At 33.8% G+C, this 20,492-nt stretch overlaps 1 protein-coding gene and 1 non-coding gene across 2 annotated transcripts in view; one reads left to right on the forward strand and one right to left on the reverse strand.

The window, feature by feature from the left end:
* LOC129220081 (vacuolar protein sorting-associated protein 33A-like) overlaps positions 1-9,825 on the reverse strand; it is an 81,300-nt gene extending 71,475 nt beyond the window's left edge. Inside the window, exons 1-2 of the mRNA XM_054854419.1 lie at positions 9,723-9,825; positions 7,273-7,338 (exon numbers count right to left, since the gene is read on the reverse strand). Of these exons, the coding sequence (XP_054710394.1) occupies positions 7,273-7,338; positions 9,723-9,824 (168 nt within the window). The 5' untranslated portion in view covers position 9,825. The remainder of the gene's footprint in view (positions 1-7,272; positions 7,339-9,722) is intronic.
* A 396-nt stretch (positions 9,826-10,221) lies between these two features.
* Positions 10,222-10,303, forward strand: Trnas-aga (transfer RNA serine (anticodon AGA)). The gene has a single exon. It is a non-coding gene; the product is annotated as a tRNA-Ser (tRNA).
* The last annotated feature ends 10,189 nt before the right edge of the window (positions 10,304-20,492 follow it).

Here is a 20,492-nt window from a genome sequence, read left to right on the forward strand (position 1 = left end):
GTGCTATTCTGTAGAAAATGGATAGGTGGGGACGCTTGACCCACTCTATGTAAGGGAGGCTTGACCCACTGGGTCAAGGCTCCCTTACTTAAACAGTTTAGGAATACTAGAAGTACTTTTTATCAAAAACAATTTATAATTACAATAGTTACTTTATGGATATAATATATATGATTATTATATGTTTTGTATGTTTACAATAAAACCAAAACATTGATTGTTGACAAATATTAACTTATCAGTTATTGTTTACAATGGAATTTTTGTTGCAACAATTCATAATAAAAAAAACTAAATTACGATTAATATCTGGTTTTTCAGGAAAATTTGCAAATTTATAAGTTAATTTTTCTGAAAAAGGGCAATTCCATGATAAGGTCAACCAGAGCATCAAATTTTCAAAATTAAAATTTGTAAACAAATGAGGCATCATTTTAAAGGTAAAGAGTTGTATATTTTGAAATGCCTGTCTAAAATTTGATCACTTAAGTTCTAATTAAGTTACAGGAGGTTGAACTAAGGTCAACAAGATAAAGGTCAAGGTAAGATAGCTTCATATGATTGGCTCCGTGGGTTTATGAATGGGCATAAGGAATTATCGCTGAGAAAGCCTGAAAGCACAAGTTTAACCTTTAGGCTACGGCAACTATACAATTATCTTTTCCCTCTCCCTACGGCTCAAAGCTTTCTTAGTTCCTTCCCCCCCGAATAGGACAGCATAAAGGGGGCGATGTCCACTTCGACCGCTGAGCTCTCCGCAATACAGGGTTACTATAGTGGGACACTATACTTGGCTTGTCATCACTTATTCAATGGTTTGAAAATAATTTTTTTCCCTCCTTGTTCCTTATGGGGTTCTCTAGGTTTAGATTTTCTGTAAGTATATTTGGTTCAGTTTTAAAATTGAAATCACTGAAATAACGCTTCTCATCTAACCTAAGGCTAACGACAACAAAATAATAAATATCAAACTCTATTTGTGAGGTAGACCACTGGATTCAATAAATGCCAGATGTCCTTATCTATGCGCTAAAATGCGGAGGTAAATAGAGTTCAACTGAGACCAAAGCCATTGTAAATACAATGTAGAATACCTTAGATTCAAGGGAGGCAACATTGCTTTTCAGCTTGGCTATTCAGAAAAATGATGACACTAATACGTGTGTCCAAGAAAGAATCCACAATAATAGCGAACAATTCCCTGCTTTGCTTTTCTGAGCAGGTGCAAGCGGAATATGCTTGAACACCGTATTCATTTACATAAAGAACGTTAGCGCTTATCTATCTTTTAGAGCATGCAAGGCACCCTTTTTTGTATATGAAGCTGGCATTTCAAAGTCAATCACTGTCGAGTGAGATAATATGGAGAGACAGCCTACAAATCCCCTGATATCCCCATTCACTCTTTCTTCTAATTGTGGTTGAAATACCTCTAGTAATTGTTGAAGGATTAAGTTCCGCTCCCTTCACAATGCACAAGAAAAATATCTGGGCAAATTTGTTTTAGATTCCAAGTCTTTCCTCTTTTCAACATTTCCTATTCATGTACTATCTTTATAATACATTTTCACTACCCAGTACGTTGTTATTTGTGAGTAAGAGAAGATAAGTAAAAAAAAAATACGCATGAGTAAACAGAAAACCAACCTCTTTCTTCCATTTTTTACTGGCATAAACAGTTCCAAATGTAAGAATTAATTAACAGAAAAAAAAATAAACAGATATTAGACTCTCATTGAAAACTGAGTAAGATATATCAAGTGCTCTTATAAATCTTTTCACTTAACCTCTTTTTTTTTTGCGCAAGGAAGAAAGAGGAGCAACCGACTTTGACTTAAAAATTAACATTTTAAGCCCCTTAAATACAAACAAGGGGAAAACTGAATGCACAAATTTATACTTTATTAACTGCTTTATAAGGCCATAACGTTTAAGAATTCCTAAGTTGAACCATAAAATTAAAAAATTCAGCGAAAAAAAAAATCCTCGTAAACGTGCCCCGGTGTACCATACTTATTTTGTTTCATTCAGCATATCCTTAGTCCTTTTGACTTTCTACTGAAATAATATTCACTATAGACAAAATATCAAGGAAATACATTTATATTTTCTAAAATATCAAAATTAAGTTTTTATGCTTTTCACTCAATAAGTGATCAATTAGATAGATTTTGAGGCGTAGCGAAGGGGGGGGGGGTAAAAACACCAGTCAGAGCCCTTGATTTTAACATTCTTGCCATCTCTAGTGCAATAACTTTTACATATGAAAAGGCTCGTTTTGAACAGAAAACCCCCTCCAGAAGATAATTCTGGCTGTGCTAGTGACTCTTTTTATAAAAAAAAAAAAAGAGCATTTAGTCTAACTTTCAATTTTCAAACCAAAAGATTCACGACACAGATTCTTAATTGAACCTCTCTTTCAAATTTTTTGATTTTAGAATGTTTTCCATGTTTTGTTTGAAACGGTATTACAAATAATTTTCAGTTAAAATGTAAATAAAGAAATAAATGAAACGTGGCAAATCGCAAATTGATAAGTTGTTTCTTATTCAGCATGATATTCATTTTCGAAAAGTTAGCAAAATAAGATATGCTTTTCAAGTGTTTAATTATTTTTATAAAACCATAACAAAAGAAATATTTTGGAGAATGATGTTTCTTGCGCTTTGCTCCCTAAATATCTACACTGCTTAAACTAAATAGGTGTTTTGTACTCAGTAAAATATGCTGTTATTAATTATAGGAAGCCTTACTATTGGGTTATTAAACAGAAAAAGGCTATCAAAAATTTTTCTTTCCTTCAAGTATTTTACTACTGCTTAACTTTCTCCCCTCTTTTTCGAAACTTCGCCACACATTCCTTCACTGGGAACAAAACTATGCCAAACGCCTCTGATTGACAGACCCCCAAAAGGGGTGTAGTGCGTTTCATTCATTTTCTCCCTGCGTAGGCGTGTGTGAAAGGATTATCAACTGCGGGAAGTAACTGGAGGGGGAAGGGAAGGACTGGTACAGACGTTGTACCACAGCCGTAGGAAGAGAGCACTTTTTGTCGGTACAGCATATGTACCGCCGTTGGCTAAAGGTTAAGTAGATCAACTGCATTTAATAAATTCACAGTAAGCGAGTTCCAAGACAATTTGAAAAAAGTTTTTGAAAAATTTAAATTTGGCCCAGAATCTATTTATAATGTGGATGAAACAGATGTAACCACAGTGCATATACCTAGGAAAATAATATCTCGCAACCAACAAGGTCAAGAATTTTAACCGACACATCAGTAAAAAGATCAGTTGAGATTGAACATGAAGACAGACAAAAGCGAAAAAATAAAAATATTTTAAGGAACAAATTTCCAAGGGTAAAGAAAGTAAAAAAAAATTATCACTACTAATACAGAGGAATCCAATGTTGATACACCTTCTAGCTGCACTGAAGAAGAAATAGAAGATTTTAGAGTAAAAAATAATAAATTTGATGTTGGCGACTTTGCTGTTGTAAAAGTTACAACAAAAAGAGATTTGTGTTATTTTGTTGGGCGGGTTACACGAGTATTGGTACTAAATTATGAGTATGAAGTCACCTTCTTACAACGATGTGAACAATCATTTAGTTTTATTTATCCTGAAAACAATGATTCATCTGTTGTATATTTTACAGATATGACTAAACTGCCATGTCCTATATCTTCTGGTTATACTGAAAGAGTAGCCATGAAAGTTCAATTTAATTTTGATTTTTCCCAATTTATGCCATTTAGATAATGTCCCACTTTGTACATTTTTATGTATGCACAAATTAAATAAAATATATTAAAAATAAATAGGAGGTAAATCTGTTTACTTGATTCTATGGACAGTATTCTTTATTGTTTTTTTAAATATAATTGGTAAAATATTATAAATGTCATATTCTAAATATTAATATGTACATGATCTTAAAAATAATTTCTGAACATTCAATTATCATGCTAAAACATGTATATTTAATATTTACATAATTAATAAAAGACTTTTATATTTCTCATTTTACAATTGTATATCATTGTCCAGGTCAAGTCTCCCATACCATGGGTCAAGCCTCTCTTAATAAGGGAGGCTTGACCCGCTAAGTTTTAAAAAATATTAATTTTAGATAAGAAAAAATGTATTATTTACATTATCGCAAATATATTCCTGTTGCCAATAGAATGTCCTTCAATATGTGCTATCATATGATATTTAAATTCTCAAAATAAAATTTACAAAAATGTTTATCTGAAAACGTGGTCAAGGATCCCCAGGTTCCCCTACCATCGATGCTTTAATTTCTATCATCAATGTTTTGAAACATCGACATTTTGCCATCGATGTCGCACCTCTAATAGAAACAATCTTAGTTTATCATAAAAATCACCTAAAGCATTAAAATTAAAGATAATTTTCGCCAACTGTAATACGCTACAGAAGTTCAAGAATGAAATTCCCAGACGATTCCAGGTTTTCCAGTTGCTTTTAGAAAAAAATTCCAGGTTAATGAATGTTGACATGCGTTATAAAATACCAATACAACATATTTTTTAATGTAAACAAACCTCCTTTATGAATCAAATAATGCTTTAAAAAAGTATCAATAATTGTAATCAACATTGAAAGTTAAGATAAACTAAAAATTAAATTACATTGATTACAAATGCTTTAGGAGATCAGCAATTTCCAATTAGTACGCTTTCTTCTTTTTTTTTTTTTTTTGAAAAAGGACTGAAATCTCAACGTACTAACAATTTTCAGCAAAGCTAGTTTCAATGTTGGCATGTTTCCCGAAAAAGTTTTAATAAAAGCACAAATTTTGAGACTTTAAATTTTCATAACCATCATTCATTTTGTGAAAAAAAAGAAAGAAAACAGAATGAAGGTTATTAAGATACTAATAAGACCATGGATGCATCGTGGAAAATATTAGTAGTTTCAAGCTAATCATGGCTCTTTTTTTTTCTTTTGAAGAGGCAAAATAAAATTTAGAGATATTAAATCAGATCTTTATGATTTTCGTATAGATATTTCTTTTTTTGTTTTTATCATACTAGCCTTATCAGATTTAGTCTTCAAAAATGAACTTGAATTTTCTTTCTCTCAACTATCAGGAAAATTCGCATATCCTGAATGCGACATTTACCGTGCTGCAGCATCTTTGCCCGAATGGAGCAGCAGTTTCACCCATCAGACAGAAAAATTGGAAACTAATTCCCCGACATTTCCAGAAATTTCAACAATTTGTGGTATTCCCTGACATTTCCCTGACCATTTTAAGTGATTTTCATTTTCCCTGACATTTCCAGGTTTTCCAGGTGTGTGGCAATCCTGTTGCCCTTTCATGTTTTTGAATGAGTTTTCTGTAAGATTCAGTACTTTCATTACGGTTTTCCAATTTCTCATAATAGCAGGAACTCTGCTTGCGAAAATAATAAATTTTCCAGAAATGACATTTTTGCGCCTTCATACATCTTCATTCTTCGCGATTCAACTTGATCCGCAACATTAGGGATTTTTGTTTTGACAATGTAATCAAGAGAAAAGTAAAAAAACAAACTACTTAACTTGAGTGATTTTCACTGAAACTAAAAAGACTAGGAATGATAATTAATTGACTATAGGGATAACTTGAAACTGATTTTACTGTACTACTGGTTGCAAATCAGGGTTGGCAAAAACCCGGGTTTTTTTAAAAAAGCCCATGGACCCAGGGTTTTTTGGGGGTTTTTAAATAAAACCCAAAAAACCCAACTAAAGTTGGGTTTTTTAAAATAAATGTGAGTTTTTTTGTCTTTTTTAGGGAAAATGTGGGGTACTTGTAGCATATTGTAGCGTGAGTATAGGGACAAAGTGCAAAAATTGTCTTCGGGTAAAAAAAGCTGGAAAACTAGTTAAAATTCAGCGTTTTCTGAAGAAAAGTATAAAAGACGAAAAAACCCAAAAATGGTGAAGTTTCAGATTTTGTAATTTTCATTATTACCAACAGTTTAGGCAAAGTCACTTCTCGAGTGATAAAATCTATTGTTCGTTTTTAATTACTACATTTTTTTTTTGCATTTTACTTTATTGTATTTCATTTTGTTATGCAAAACTACTGTAGAACCTCAAGTAGTTTAAATCCCTTTTTACTGAATTCCAGCTTAATCAAGACATTTCTTTGAATTTTATGTTGTCTGTTTTTCTATTTCTGTCTACAGAGTAAGAAATATTAAACTTTTTCGTAAGATAATGAAAATACTGTACATTCTATTCTGTTTTCTGTCGACCATTTGAAAAATCTGTTTATTTCTAAAAAAATATACCTTGTGTTTATTCGAGATTTGTGACGCGTTGGTTAGCAGAAAATAATTCACATGAAAGCCTTTTAACTAGATTAATTTCCTCTGTACAATCTACAAATATTGAGAAAATCAGACGTGACAGGACTAAGTCAAGATAATTTGAGTTATTTATTGTCCAGTTAAAGAAAAAAGTTAAATACATTTATTTAAAATCTTTGAAGTATTTTTTTAATACTGTTAAGAGTTAAGAAATACTATTAAAGTTCAAAACTCATTTTTTTGTGTTCATTGTCTGTGGTGAAGAACAAATAAAAAAGAAGTTTTAATTGTAAAAGTATTTAAATTAATTAATTTCTTTAAAAACTTCTCAAAAAATTTAAAAAAACCCAAAAGTGGGCTAAATAATGGGTTTTTTCAAAAAAACCCATTGGGTCCAACCCAATTGGGTCCAATTCGGCCAACCCTGTTGCAAATAAGATTTGAAATAAACTGGAGGGAATTTAAGAACTCCAGAATGGAACAACGACCTATCTACACTGCTCTCAACCCCAGATTCCTTGTGAGTTTCGTAGCAACCTTTCATGAACATAATTTTCTGCCCTAACCGTCATTTTTAACGAGACAAGCAGTCTAAAAGTACAAAAAAATCTATGAATGGCTCGAAATTTTTTTCGATATATAGAGATTTTTTCGATTTTTAGAACCAATTTTTCTACGTAATGACATGTAAATTTGCTGGGATTTTGATCTATAGAAAATTTTGACACGTGGAAGTTTGATGTATGGAGGTTCGACTGTATCAATACAATTTATTTTATAATCTCCAACAAAATGATCTTACAAAAATATTTTTTAAAATTTTCAGTCTTGTTACACACAAAACCTGTCTTTTAGTTTCTGTTCTTTCTGGATTTTTAAAGAAGTCACGTTATATTAAAAAAAAAATAATAAATATGTGTTATCAATAAAATAATTTTTACCTTCAAAAGTGCAAATTTTGCAATCAAGCCAAAAGGACCAGACAGTTTCTCATCCCAAAAGAGAGCCTGAAAACAAAGGTATAAATGCATTAGCACAACACAAAATTTTAAAATCTGAATTTTTTACACCATTAACCAAATCACAAGAACGACAAATTACTGTTTGACCGCGGATTGTATGTAATTTGGCAATCTGCCAAGTAAGGACTATTCCATCTGAATGAATCTAGCAGGGGAGAAGGGAAAAGAACGATGGGATTTTGATCCACGCGTTTTATAATGCCACTAGCGCCTTATTCATTTATTGCATTCTCTAAAATAAAATCAGGGAAAACAAAAATAGTTACCATGGAAACAACAAAAAGAAAAGGAAATATTTTCATTTCGTTCAGGAACGTAAAAGCAAAATGGTAAGCTCAAAACTTTGTTGTGAATAAATAAATCAATTAACTTTTGACGTGAGAATATGGATCGAATATACTTCAGATTTAAAAAATGTTGCTGTGAGCAAATTTTCATTTTTACAAAACTAAGGCTAAATAATAGGGAGGCAAAAGTGCACATCTGTAGCAAACCAACCAACACCCTTATAAACTAATAGATACGTCCATTTCCGCCTATAAACCGGATATTAGCCTTTCCATGTAATCGATGGTCAAACAGTAACTATAAGTTTTCATTTGAAAAAAGCACTTAAAATATTTCATAACCACAATAGAATCAAGACACATAATATGAAACATATGATATGATTCTAGGGTAAATCCCCTAGTACAGAGGCTAGTACAGAGGTCCACAGACCCCTAGGGGTCTGCAAGTCCATGCCAGGGGGTCCCTGGTGCTATCCAGCTAAAACGTTCAATGTTATTGAGATTAAAGGACGAGTAACAATATTTTAATTCAAAAAGAAAGCATGTTTATGAGGAAGGCTTGAGTACATGCAGGTAGTAGCCCCCCCCCCCCCTCCCCCAGAACTCTTGAAAGTAAACACACTACGCATTAACTAATTTTGTGTACATGTCAAAGTTCATATTGTTAGAAAACTATATTAATAAAATGCAAACACTAAGGCACATTTTACAACTGGAGTATTATGCTTCAAATAAAACATTTTTATTCCTAACTGAATTTCGAATAGAATTTTACTTCCATAGCTCAAAATAATAATGTAAGAATGAAGAGCTGTGAAAAATATACAGAATATAATTAATGATTTTTCTATTACGGGCAAAGCCGTGCGGGTATCACTAGTGATGAATAAAGCAGAAATTAAAAAGGTTCAAACTGTTATTGTACTGTACTGAGAGAAAGAAAATTTGAGATTGATTAATGAGTTAAAAATTTGAATATAAATGTATTTCAAAAAAAAGAAAATGCAATTTTATCACAAGTACATCAATGCAAGGTTCCAAACTGCTCTTCAAAAGAATGGTCGTTCATTTTTTAGGTGAACGAACGGATCCGTTCATTTTAAGGATTCGTTCTTTTTGACTCGTTCGTTCATGAACGACACATCCCTAGTAATTAATAAATAAATTTAAAGGGGAAAAAAGCGTAAAAATATATTGGATGAAAAAAAAAATTCAACTGTGTCAAAAAAATTTTCTGCATGCGCGTTGAGAGGGGAAGGGGGGTGTCCCCAAAGTTTGTAATTTTTCCAGAGGGGGTCCGCCGAGGTCTGAAGTTTGGGAACCTCTGGTTTAGCTAATGTGTCCTGCTGGACATTCCATCAGTGAAGGGTTTAACAACCCTCTTAAACAAGATAAATATCAATTCACTAGATTTCTTCAAGACTCTTGTCGGTATTAATTATTAAAAGTCTAAAGTGCTCTTGCACATTTGTGCTTTTAACGTTGTTCCATTTGTTTTTAAAAATTATTTATGTTTGGCGCAGTAGAAGTATAGATTGATGTAGTTTGTTTTAATTCCAACTTGATTGATCCTACCTTTTATGTATTTAAAAAAACAATTTATTTGTAAAATTATTGTCACAAACGAAATCTTTTCAATGATGCGTAATTAAATTTCAGCTGGAATTTTGTTTTAAAAACCATTATTTGGGCATGGAGGTTTATACTACTATTCCAATGAGTTCGAAATTCATCACTTGTTTGTCGGTGGTTCTTAAAACATAATTGGAACTCGGTACTCGGTGCGTCTGTATTTTCTTCAGTGTATCTTACTTTATTATTAAATTATACTGAGTTAATAGTACACTGCAAACGTCAAATCAAATACCTCCGACGAAAGGACATCTCTATTTAAAGGACAAAATGTTCAGTCCTCTGAATGTCCGTTATTGAGAGGTGTTTGTAAAAAATATTGACGAAATTATATAAAAACAATCCCGAATTTCGAAGTCGGGACACCTTCGGTTGGGGTGACTTTCGGTTGCGAAATTCGTTCGTAAAGAACGATTTATTGTGCAGGAAATTATAAAACAGTAATACTTTTGCTCCGGGACATTTGTCAAGATAATCCAAGAATAATCGAAGAGCATCATCCCGAATTAAAGACACATTGATCCGCCCGCTTGATAAATGGTCCGCCATGTTGTTTACTATTCAAGAGATTTGTGTTGCCATACGTTCACTTAAATTATATTTATTTTTATTCGATCATTTTTTTTTATTATTAAAAGTAGTGCTGAAAAAATTATGAAAATCTTTAGACAAGAGTGCAATCAACAATCATTCGTCATTTTCTTTCTAAATATTTCCAAAATGTAGATTTTAATCAGTATAATTATAATTAGTATTACAAACCGAAACTTATTTTAAGTATAACAGACATTATGTTTGGAAAATAAAAATCGATTATTGCATAAATACAAACAAATATTTCGGAAAAATCGGCGAGTTCATCTTTTGTAAAATCTCTGATTTCATGTAGCCAATTCCTTATTTATGAAGCTATGTATTTGTAACTTCTTATGTCATCCTAAACTGAGCAGTCGTGGCCGAGTGGTTAAGGCGATGGACTAGAAATCCATTGGGGTCTCCCCGCGTAGGTTCGAATCCTACCGACTGCGAGTGAATATGATTTTTAAATATCGAAAATGCTTATTTAAAAGTCTGAGTCACTCACACACTTCTTTTTTTTTTTCCTTTTTTTTTGTCACACTAGAATGAAAATTGAAACTTACTCTTCCCAGTTCAACGTCTCGAAGCAAACTTGAATTTTTCTGAGAATTGACTCTATAGCAGAAGTAATTTCGAGTGAAATTGTCACAGGAAAAATAATTTCTTCTATATATATTACAAACGCACATGCTTTTTGTTTTGTAATGCGTTAGTGCAATTGTTTGATTATTTTGATGAGTGAAACATACTTTAGCTTTAAAAATGAAAAATGTTTAAAGAATTTTTTTTTTTCGCTTGAAGACTTATAAGTAATGTTATCTAATACTTAAAAAAGTTGATTAAGTTATCATTATTCAGCAGAATTTGGAGCTCTATTCGGTAAATTGAGGTAGCCCGTTCTCCCAAAAATCTAAGCTCGAGACGCCCCCCTGGTGTGTGTCACAAAACGACCTAAGATTAGAAACATGTTCTGTAAAATTTATGTAAAAAGAGTAAGCACATTTTTATTCATTTATTTATTTATTTGACTAATCAAAGGTTCCTTTTTGTTTTCCTTGGGCTAAAAAATTTTCCAAGGAGTGTATTATTTAGACTCATATCATCTTTATGAGACTGTAAGCTGGTGGAGTTAAATGAAGACAGGGGGCGGATATAAAAAATTTTTTGGGAGGAGACACGAGAAATTAAATAGCCCCACCCCCCACCGCCTTCGATGTTTCATAACAAAGTTTCAATGACTTTATTTTTAAATGTGCCTGTTTTTTTTTTATCTTTTTTTTTTTTAACAATCACGATTGCTTATTGCTTTTATTTGACTGTTTTGATGTGCTATCATTTTATTTTCCCGCCAGCACCCTCTGCAGCATCACCGTCGACCGGCCGTCTCACGATGCTGCTCCTCCAGCGAAAACCGTCTCCAGGTTGCATCCATATGCTACACACACGCGCATACATACACAACTACACACACGCACACATAAAAACATACACGTACACACACATACACAAGCACGTACACACACACAAACACATACACACACTCAAACATATACATACAGACACCTACACATACACACACACCTTCCCACAACTACCCACACATTCATCACACTCATGCCTGCACACAGACACAAACACAAATGCCTACACACACATACACATTCCCCACCACACACAAACACTCATACACACAACTACCCACACACTCATACCTGCACACAGACACAAACACACATGCCTACACACACACACATACCCCTACACACAAACACACATACCCCCCCCCCCCCACACACACACATAAACACTCATGCCTACATATACACACACACACACACTCATGATTGCGAAAAACATAATTTGAATTCAAGAGGTCAAAATTCAAATTATTATTATTATTTTTTAATAGGATTCCTTCAGTCGAAGTCGAAGTCGTGGAGCTAAGATTCGGGATAATTTGGGGGTAAAAGAGTACAGGGGCGGATACAGAAAAATCTTTCGGAGGGGGCACGGGAAATTGAATACCCCCCCCCCCCCACACCTTCGATGTTTCCTAACGAAGTTTTGACGACTTTATTTTTAAATGTGCGTGTTTTTTTTATTTATTATTATTTTTTTTAGGATTCCTTAAGGTCAATGAATCTACTTCTAAGTACATGAATATTATGCACTAATATACTTTGAATGTGGACGGAATACATCTTTAACGTTTCAAGCCATTTAAATATAAAACCCAATATAATGTCATCGAGATGCTAGACAATGAGCGGCTTTATTTAGAAACATTGTCATTATGATTATAACACGAGGGCAAGGTTATTAAACAAACCCATACCTCACCTGAGTTTTTTTTGAATCAATTTATAAAGAAAATCATATTTTTTCATAACATATAAGTTTTACTAAAGAATTCAGAAACTATTTCTGTCTGAATTTCAAAACAGTTGCTGATTTCTTTTTAAAGCCATGATACAGTTGAGATAACATATTGATACTACATGCCGTTTCCATTAAAAATCATGGTTTTTCCAAGAAACTACCACATGATTTCCTTCATTTTGCACTTTTTATAAGATAAAAAAGGAATCTATTATTTCGCAAATAGGTTCCTGGATCAAAATGACTCTTTTTTATGCGCCTACACATTTTTTTTTAATGTAAATTATTGATTCCTTAATTAGTGGTCGAAACGCGATAACACGATCCCTTGAATTCGAAACCAGTGAGATAAATGTATTCTGCAACTCGGCATCATTCGGCAAAAAATTTGGGTTCCATTCGACAAATTGCGAATTTCCGCCCGCCTGAAAATTTCAGTTCGGGCGCCCCTACGCAAGCCTTACAGATTGTCGCGCAGTTTTCGTGGAGAACCGTGTGGCGGCAGTCCGGGGGACACCCCCCCCCCTATTTTTACTGTTCATTCATTCATTTATTTTATTTTCCAATTTAGAACCCAAAACTGGAAATTAGAATAGAAGCAGAAGTGTCAAAAGTTTCAGATCATAATTATTTGTTTTACTTTGTACATCTGCTTACGAAACAGTATTCAGCACAAGCAGTCACTTTTAAGTTTATGTATTCATTGTTTAGATATTAGTAAAGCAATTGTTTCACTTGAAAACAAGCCATACTTGTTCAATGAAATGATTACCAAGTGTTTGTGACATCTCGAAATACTTTAGGGTAAATAATGTAAGCCTAATTCATGCTTCTTCTAGGAAAGTTATTGTGTACATAATTCATCAAAATCTTAATAAAAACGTGAGAAAAATCAAAACCAGCCGGAGCAAAATTTTGGTCTTATTGAGCAATCACGATTGCTTATTGTTCTCACTTGGCGGTTTTGATGGTTCTATGATTTTATTTTCCCCCCTCCTCCCTCTGAAGCACCACCGTCGGCCGGCCGCCTCACGATGCTGCTCCTATAGCGAAACTGTCTCCAGGTTGCGTCACCTACTTGCCTACATTTACACATACACCTACACATACACATACCCCCCCCACACACACAAACTCACATACACACAACTATCCACACACACACAAACACACATGCCTACACACACATACATATAGCACCCACACACAAACGAACATACCCCACACACACAAACACACGCGCTTACATACACACACACACACACTCGTGATTGCGAAAAACATAATTTGAATTAAAGATGTCGAAGGTCAAATTATAATTATTTTATTATTTTTTCATTTTTTTGCTGCCACCATACAAGTCCTATAGCTTTTAGTTGCTCCCCCCCCCCCCCGTTTTCAGTTCCAATCGCCGCCTATGGTGGCGGAACACTGAACTGGACTACAATGTGTATGAAGAGCGAGCTCAGCAAGCCTGAGTCACAATGCAATCCGATGATCTGAATGAGACTGCAGTTTCAGGGGGTTGGTGAGCAATAGTGCGCAGGGGACCCTGTAGTAAAAATGAGTTGTAAGGCATTTAAAGTTATGTATTTTACACAAAGGTGCTTAAGAATTATGTGTCGTGGGAACCCTCTTTAATGTGCACCCCCTAAGTAATTCGCGTTCATTGTCATACTTTTTTAAAAGTAGAAACATAGTCTACGAGAATCCAGTGGCGGATCCAGCCGATTGTCTTGGGAGGGGCCATCGGAAATTTTTGAACAAACTCCGAACTCCCCAGAAATTTTATTAAAATGAAGTTTTAAAAACTCAATTTTCGGGGTATCGCGACATTAGGTGAAGGGGTGGATTTAGGAATCTCCCTCGAAAATGTTTCAAAATTTAAATTTCTGAGTAATTTTTTAAAATTAGGAAACTAAAAACGCATTTTGTCTATTTTTGATGATGTACGGAGAAAGGTCAGGTTTCGGGCGCCGGCCCCAAAATACTTTTTGGAAATAAAACTTAGAAACCAAAATAGTCTGTCATTATACATTGAGAAGTTAGAAGAGGAGGGGTCTTCTCTAGCTCTTCAGCTGTCCAGCCTAAAAATGCACCTTTAGGTAATGTTTGCTTACATTAAAGGAAATGTGAAGGTGCTTAGAATCCTTCCTTCCTGGAAATATTTTGCCTTTGAGGCTCTAAAAATTCGATTTTTAGCTATATCTATACATATTTTAGAAAGAGATGGAAGATTCGTTAGCTCCTCCAAAAACTTACTTTTAAAGCTATCATCACGATATAAGGGAGGGAGTGGGTCCTATCAAAAATCGTTTGTAATTGAAGTCCCAAAAAATTTCATTTAAGTTGTTTTTAAGCAAGTTAAGTGATAAGGGCCGGATAAGCTAGTTTCCGTTGACATGTTTTCCAAATAAATGCAATTTTTTGCTACATATCAAGGCATTTGTGAAAGGACATGGGAAAAGGGGGCTCTCCCCCTAGTTTCGAAATTAAAGCCATAAAAACGAAAATTTAGGCTCTCTTTGGTCTTGTGAACAATAGGTATACTCTGAGAACAGCAGCATTTAGAGATCGTCCAAGTGTCTGTAGTTTTAATCAAGAAATGATGTAAAAGATGGAGAACATTTTTGGAAATAATAGTTTTGTTTTGAGGATAGGGATATAATTTATCTCCCAACTAAGGCCTATACTTTTTCAGTAAAACACATGTGTTAAATTTTGATATCTTGTCATAGTTTTTTTCTTTTTCTTCTTAAAAACATTCCTACATTCACAAGGCTTTGGGAGGGGCCATGGCCCCCATGGCCCCCCTCTAGATCCGCCCCTGCGAGAATCTACGTAAGAAACGCAGCCTATACGAAGTTAATGTAATTCTGCGGAAGACATCTTAAAGTCTCATAGACTTCTGCTAGATGGCGCCACCAGAATTAAAGAAATCTCGAGTGATAAAAATTGGAAACGATCAAGCTATTAATTTTGAAAAGAAACCCGCTGCTGCTCTTGCTATTAATTTTACTATCCACGAAGGAAAATTATTCCATCTTGTGAAAAATTTTTTAAGAAATATCGAACAATACTTTTTTTTTATGATGCTATTGATTAAAATTTCCCTCTGACAGGGGCGGACTGGCCCTAAACTTTTAATGTGGAAAAAAAAATTCATGCCGGCCCCATCTAAAAAGGTTTGGCTGTAGTTTTCCAAACCTAAAAAGTTTCTAGTGTGTTTTTTCAAAAAAAAAAAAAAAAAGGTTCCTCCAGCACCTCCTCACTTTTCTCCCTCCGCTGAAATACCAAGATTTTTTTTTTTTTCAGAAATCCTTATTTAACTTTTCATTTCAAGCAAACTAGTGGACAGATTGATTTAAACCAAGCATACAGCAAACGCCCATAATATAAGATGATATTTCAAGGATCTAACTTTCTCAAAAATATTTGCAAGCTTAAATTGCTCTACGCAATAAAAAACCACTGTGAAAACTGTGTGGCTTCTTTGAAAATCCGCATTTAAGAGTATTTCGTTTATGTAAAAGTGAAAAAAATCTTATTTAAAACAAAACGTAATACAGTTGAGGCAGTGAGAAGCAAAGGGGTGTAACTAGACATTTTCAAGTTTTGAGTAAAACTCGCATAAAGATTACATTCTAGGTATGCTTTCATTGAATTTTTTTCTAAATCATGCTGTACAGCGGCACCTACCAGGGCTGCTAGCAGAGCCGTGTCCAAGGGGAGGGTTTTAGGGGTTAAACCCCTCACATTGGCGAAAAATAATAAGGGAAATAAAGAAAATATATGTTTTTATTTTTTTCTTTTTTGGCTTAAATTAATTTTAATGTAAAGTTTGTGTTCAGCGGGGGGGGGGGGGTTCTTAACTTTCTCTCTTTTCTTAAGTTTTTCTGCAATTTACAACTGTTAAAGCTTGATCAACTGAAATAATATTTAGGAAAAACTGAGATGGAAGAACTGCTGAATGATCTATCAATGCAAAGCATTATATTGCTTATTGTAAGGAGGTTATGATGAATTTAGCATGTGTGCTAGCAATGTAAATGCATTAGTGATGGTGTTTGGTAATGTAATTTGCATTTGCAATAACCTCTTTTTTGTTTAGTTTATTAAGCATTATTTCAGTTATTTAGAACATAAAACCTGGCAGGGCCGTCGACAGGATTAATGGGCCCCTATGCAACTTTCTTCAGGGCCCCTAACTTTTTACTTGAATCTCCTCTTTCTTCGCTCTGCTTTTACATAAATATCCTAAATATTGTCAATGGGTCTAGGTCTAATAAAAAGGTTTTTTTTTTGTTCTTTTTTTTAACTGAAAGTTTTTTTTTTCTCAATTAAAATTGCTTCGCTGTGCTTCTTCTTAATCAAACTTTGTAATGTTATTAAAAAGAGATTCTTGTATACAGGGCTGGATTTTGACTTAGTGGGCCCTAGGCTAGTTTAAGTATGAGGGACCTTTTTCGTAGCTCGGACAACATTATATTAGTGGCAAAACAGGCTATTTTTTAAGTTTTTTTCCCAACTATGTGTCTTCCTCTGGCACATATAGCGATATAGCCGTGAATGTGTTTTTAAAAAAATGTTTTGTTATACTGTTTTTTTTTTTTTTTTTTTTTTTTACCTTGGACGAGCAGGGTTTTCAGGACAGTTATACAGGGACCTCCTTTGAGTTGAAGGTAGAATACCTCAAATTTGAGGGGGTCCGGTCGTTTCTCCCCCGTAAATGTATTTGAAAAATGCATTAAAAAATTCTGCATTTTGAGGTCTTTTAAGAGGTAATTCGAACTACAAAAAATCAGCAAAAATAGGAGAACAAAATACAGAAATGTTTTAAACTTATGCACTCTTTTGCAAATTAAGGCAATACAAAAGAAAAATTGCTCTTGGTTCAACAAATCGTTGATATTTATTGACAGAGAGGAAAAGCGAGAGAGAAGAAACGATATGACACAAAGTCTATCACTTGCTCACATCGACTTTCGGTTATATATTTTATTTTTCGACCCCGTTAGTTTTGATTATCCCTTTTACCCACCGACAAACACAACGCTGAATCAATTGAAAAATTATCTAGATTAAACAATGCATAAAATTCTTTAAAAGAAATGGTGGAAATATTTAAAAAATAGATACTAATGAGAAAGTAACACCCTCTTACCATTCGGGAAGTTCACCTAAAGCTATAGCTTGTTTAGCTTAAAGGTAAATTCAACACTGACTCTAATTAATACAGTGACACAGGGGAGCCCCCCTCCCCAAGAGAAAGGGCACCCCCTCCCCAAAAGAAATTTAATGGCCCTGCTCCCCCCCCCCTAGGTGGGCACCCTTGAGTGACATAACAGTGCCCCTTTCCTTTTTAGACATTTGATGAGAAGTGCTTCGTTCAAAATGTTTTCCCAAATTAGGCAACCGTTTTTACTTTTGAAACAACGCTAGAATTAGTTTCATTTTGTATCACTGAATTTAAAACTCAAATCAATACATATTTTAAAATATTTCATCAAACTGAGTTGTTTGCCAATGTTTTAAGTCTCGAACGCTAAAAATGCAAGCGCTTTTTTTTTTTTTCATTTTTTACCCCTTGTCTATTTTACTACAATTCTGGTAATCTTTCAGAAATAAGCGTTTTTTTTTTGTTTTTTTTTAGCCTTGTAATTTACACAAAAGAAAAAAAAATCATATTTATTTTTGGTTGATAGAGTCGATAGTGGGCTCTGAAGGTAAGGACAAAAAAAAATTCTCACTTCGAACTTGCAAGCTTGAAAACTTGTAATCTCTAGGAGAAAGAGTTTCTTCAAACTAAAAAGCTTTTTCTTTTCTTTTCCTTTTTTTTTCTTTTTTAAAGAAAGGAAAAAGTGGTGGGAGGGATTTTTTCTTTTTCAAAGGCCCGCTTCGCGGGCCCCCAAATCTCTCACGGGCCCCTATGCAATGCATAGGCTTGCCCCCCCTTCTCGACGGCCCTGAAACCTGGTTTACATTCTACATTATAAAAGAATTTGTGGAGACATTTTAATGTTTATTGCAATGTACCGCGTAGTAAGCAGGTTTAATTAAAAAGTAACAAACAAGATTTGATTAAAGCGAACCTGTAAAATGAAGGATTACTTTGGTCACCTGCGCAGCCAAAACTATCCCTCAAAAAAAGGGGGGGCGGGGTTCAGCAGCCCTTCCAGGTGTAAAAACGCCATACTGGGATCGGCAGTTTGTCGTAAACTAAAGGTTGCGGGGGGTTCAATTCCCCCTCCCGCAGGTAAGATTCAAACCCCTCCTTTTATGAAAATCTGGACACGGGCCTGGCTGCTATAGTACCATCTCTTGCCCCAAGACAGAGGAGGGGTCCACCTACCATTTGTACTGGTTATCTCCAAATTTTTAATTTTGCCTCTTGCATCCCTTTGCTTCTCACTACCTCATATGGCCATGAGCGGTACTATTTACTCTTTAGAAAAAACTCTTTTTTTAAAAGGTCTTTTCTTAAAATTGTATTGTACGTATTCAAACTAATGAAAATTTTCATGTAAACCAAACGTAATATATCCGTTCAGAATGAATACATCACAGATCATGAGACAGTGACAACTGATTGGAAATATCGGATAAGCCCGAATTACTCTACAAAAAAAAAAAAAAAAAAAAAAAAAGTCACCATTTGTCTCAGTGAGAAAACTGATTTTCAAAGGTATCTCTCAAAATGTTATCTAGTGAATGAAATTTATTTGTCAGGTTCTGAGAACTAAAGTAAAAATCATGGGATATACACTTGGGAGGGGGGGATTGCGGTCTCCTCCTCGGGCCCTTGGTTTTAACGTAGATTTAGATGAGTTCAAAAGAAAATGAATTAAGTTCAGGAGGGCCATGCACAGTGGCGCACACAGGAATTTTGCAAGGGGAGGGTCCAAGATCGAAAGCCTCATTTTCATATTATGACCCAATACGTCGTTAAACATATTGACTTGATTTTGTCGATTCGCGAGAACGGAAAACAGTAAAAAATAAACTATTGAATAAATAATTAGCATTTTGTAATGAAACATACTTAAACAAATTAACAGAAAGCAAAATAATTTTACGCTTTTACTTTTCTTATAGTTAAGAAATGGATTCAGCAAAGCAAATTCATCGTTGTAGAAGCAGCATATGGTTATAGAAGTTCATAGATTATCATTTTAATCTATAAATACTTAACTAAAAACATCGTTATTATAATGTATTCATTTATGATCACCATTTTACTTCTTTTAGGTCATTTGTTGTAGGAAAAGTGCACAATATTTTTGAAAATCTTTTATCATAACGATTTTATTTTTTCATTTATTAGAACTGAAATTATTGTTATCTTTGTTTGGAAATATTTTACGTACAAAATACATAGAACCGTAATCAATCGGGGAAAAAACAAGACCTATGGGAGGGGTCCGGACCCCCTGGACCCCTCCCTTGTGTGCGCCACTGGCCATGCACATCCTCATATCTTGGACAAGCATACGAATTGTACTCAGGACAGGTTCTGGATACCGGAACAAACCATTCTCTCTTCTTTTTTTTTTTTTTCTTCAAGTTTAAACTGCCAAAGTTTTTCATTCTTCCAAATCCTAAATTTTATACCAAAAAAAAAAAAAAAAGAAAAAGAAAAAAGGAAAAAAAATGTTCTGCTGTCTTTGAAAAGTATATTAATAATCTTAGCTTATTATCTCCCTTCAAAAATTAATTACTCTTGTAAAAAAAACATAAAAAATGTGTGTAACAATAAGTGGATAAATTTGGTACAGTATTTAGGCTTTAAATTAAAATTAAGCGCACTAAAATCTGTGTAAAGTTGACCACCCTTGTAAGTTGACCACCTGTCTACGTTGACCTCTTTTGTCAGGAACGGAATTAGTCCTATCTTATATAATGAAGGAAAACCTTTGTAACTTGACCACCTGTCTATCTTAACCACTAATGTACGCCAAATTTGGTTTGGAGTATTGTAAAAACCCTTTGTAAGTTTACCACTTGGTTTATTTTTTAAAACTTTCTTCAGTAAATTATTTTATTTTATTATTTATTAATTTATTATTATTGTATTATTATTTTTATTTGATAGCTTTCCAAGAATGTTTTTAATGCTTAGATGACGAACTAGCATTTTACTAACTAAACAGCAGCATTCAGCTAATGCTGCTCTTTTTCTCCAAACTTGTTTTTCAATTGTTGTTCTATTTGAGATAGCTTTTTGTACTCTGTTCAATAAAAATAGATGTCAGTAGAAAA

Source organism: Uloborus diversus, chromosome 4 (genome assembly GCF_026930045.1).
Source record: "Uloborus diversus isolate 005 chromosome 4, Udiv.v.3.1, whole genome shotgun sequence".
NCBI classification, from domain to species: Eukaryota; Metazoa; Arthropoda; class Arachnida; order Araneae; family Uloboridae; genus Uloborus; species Uloborus diversus.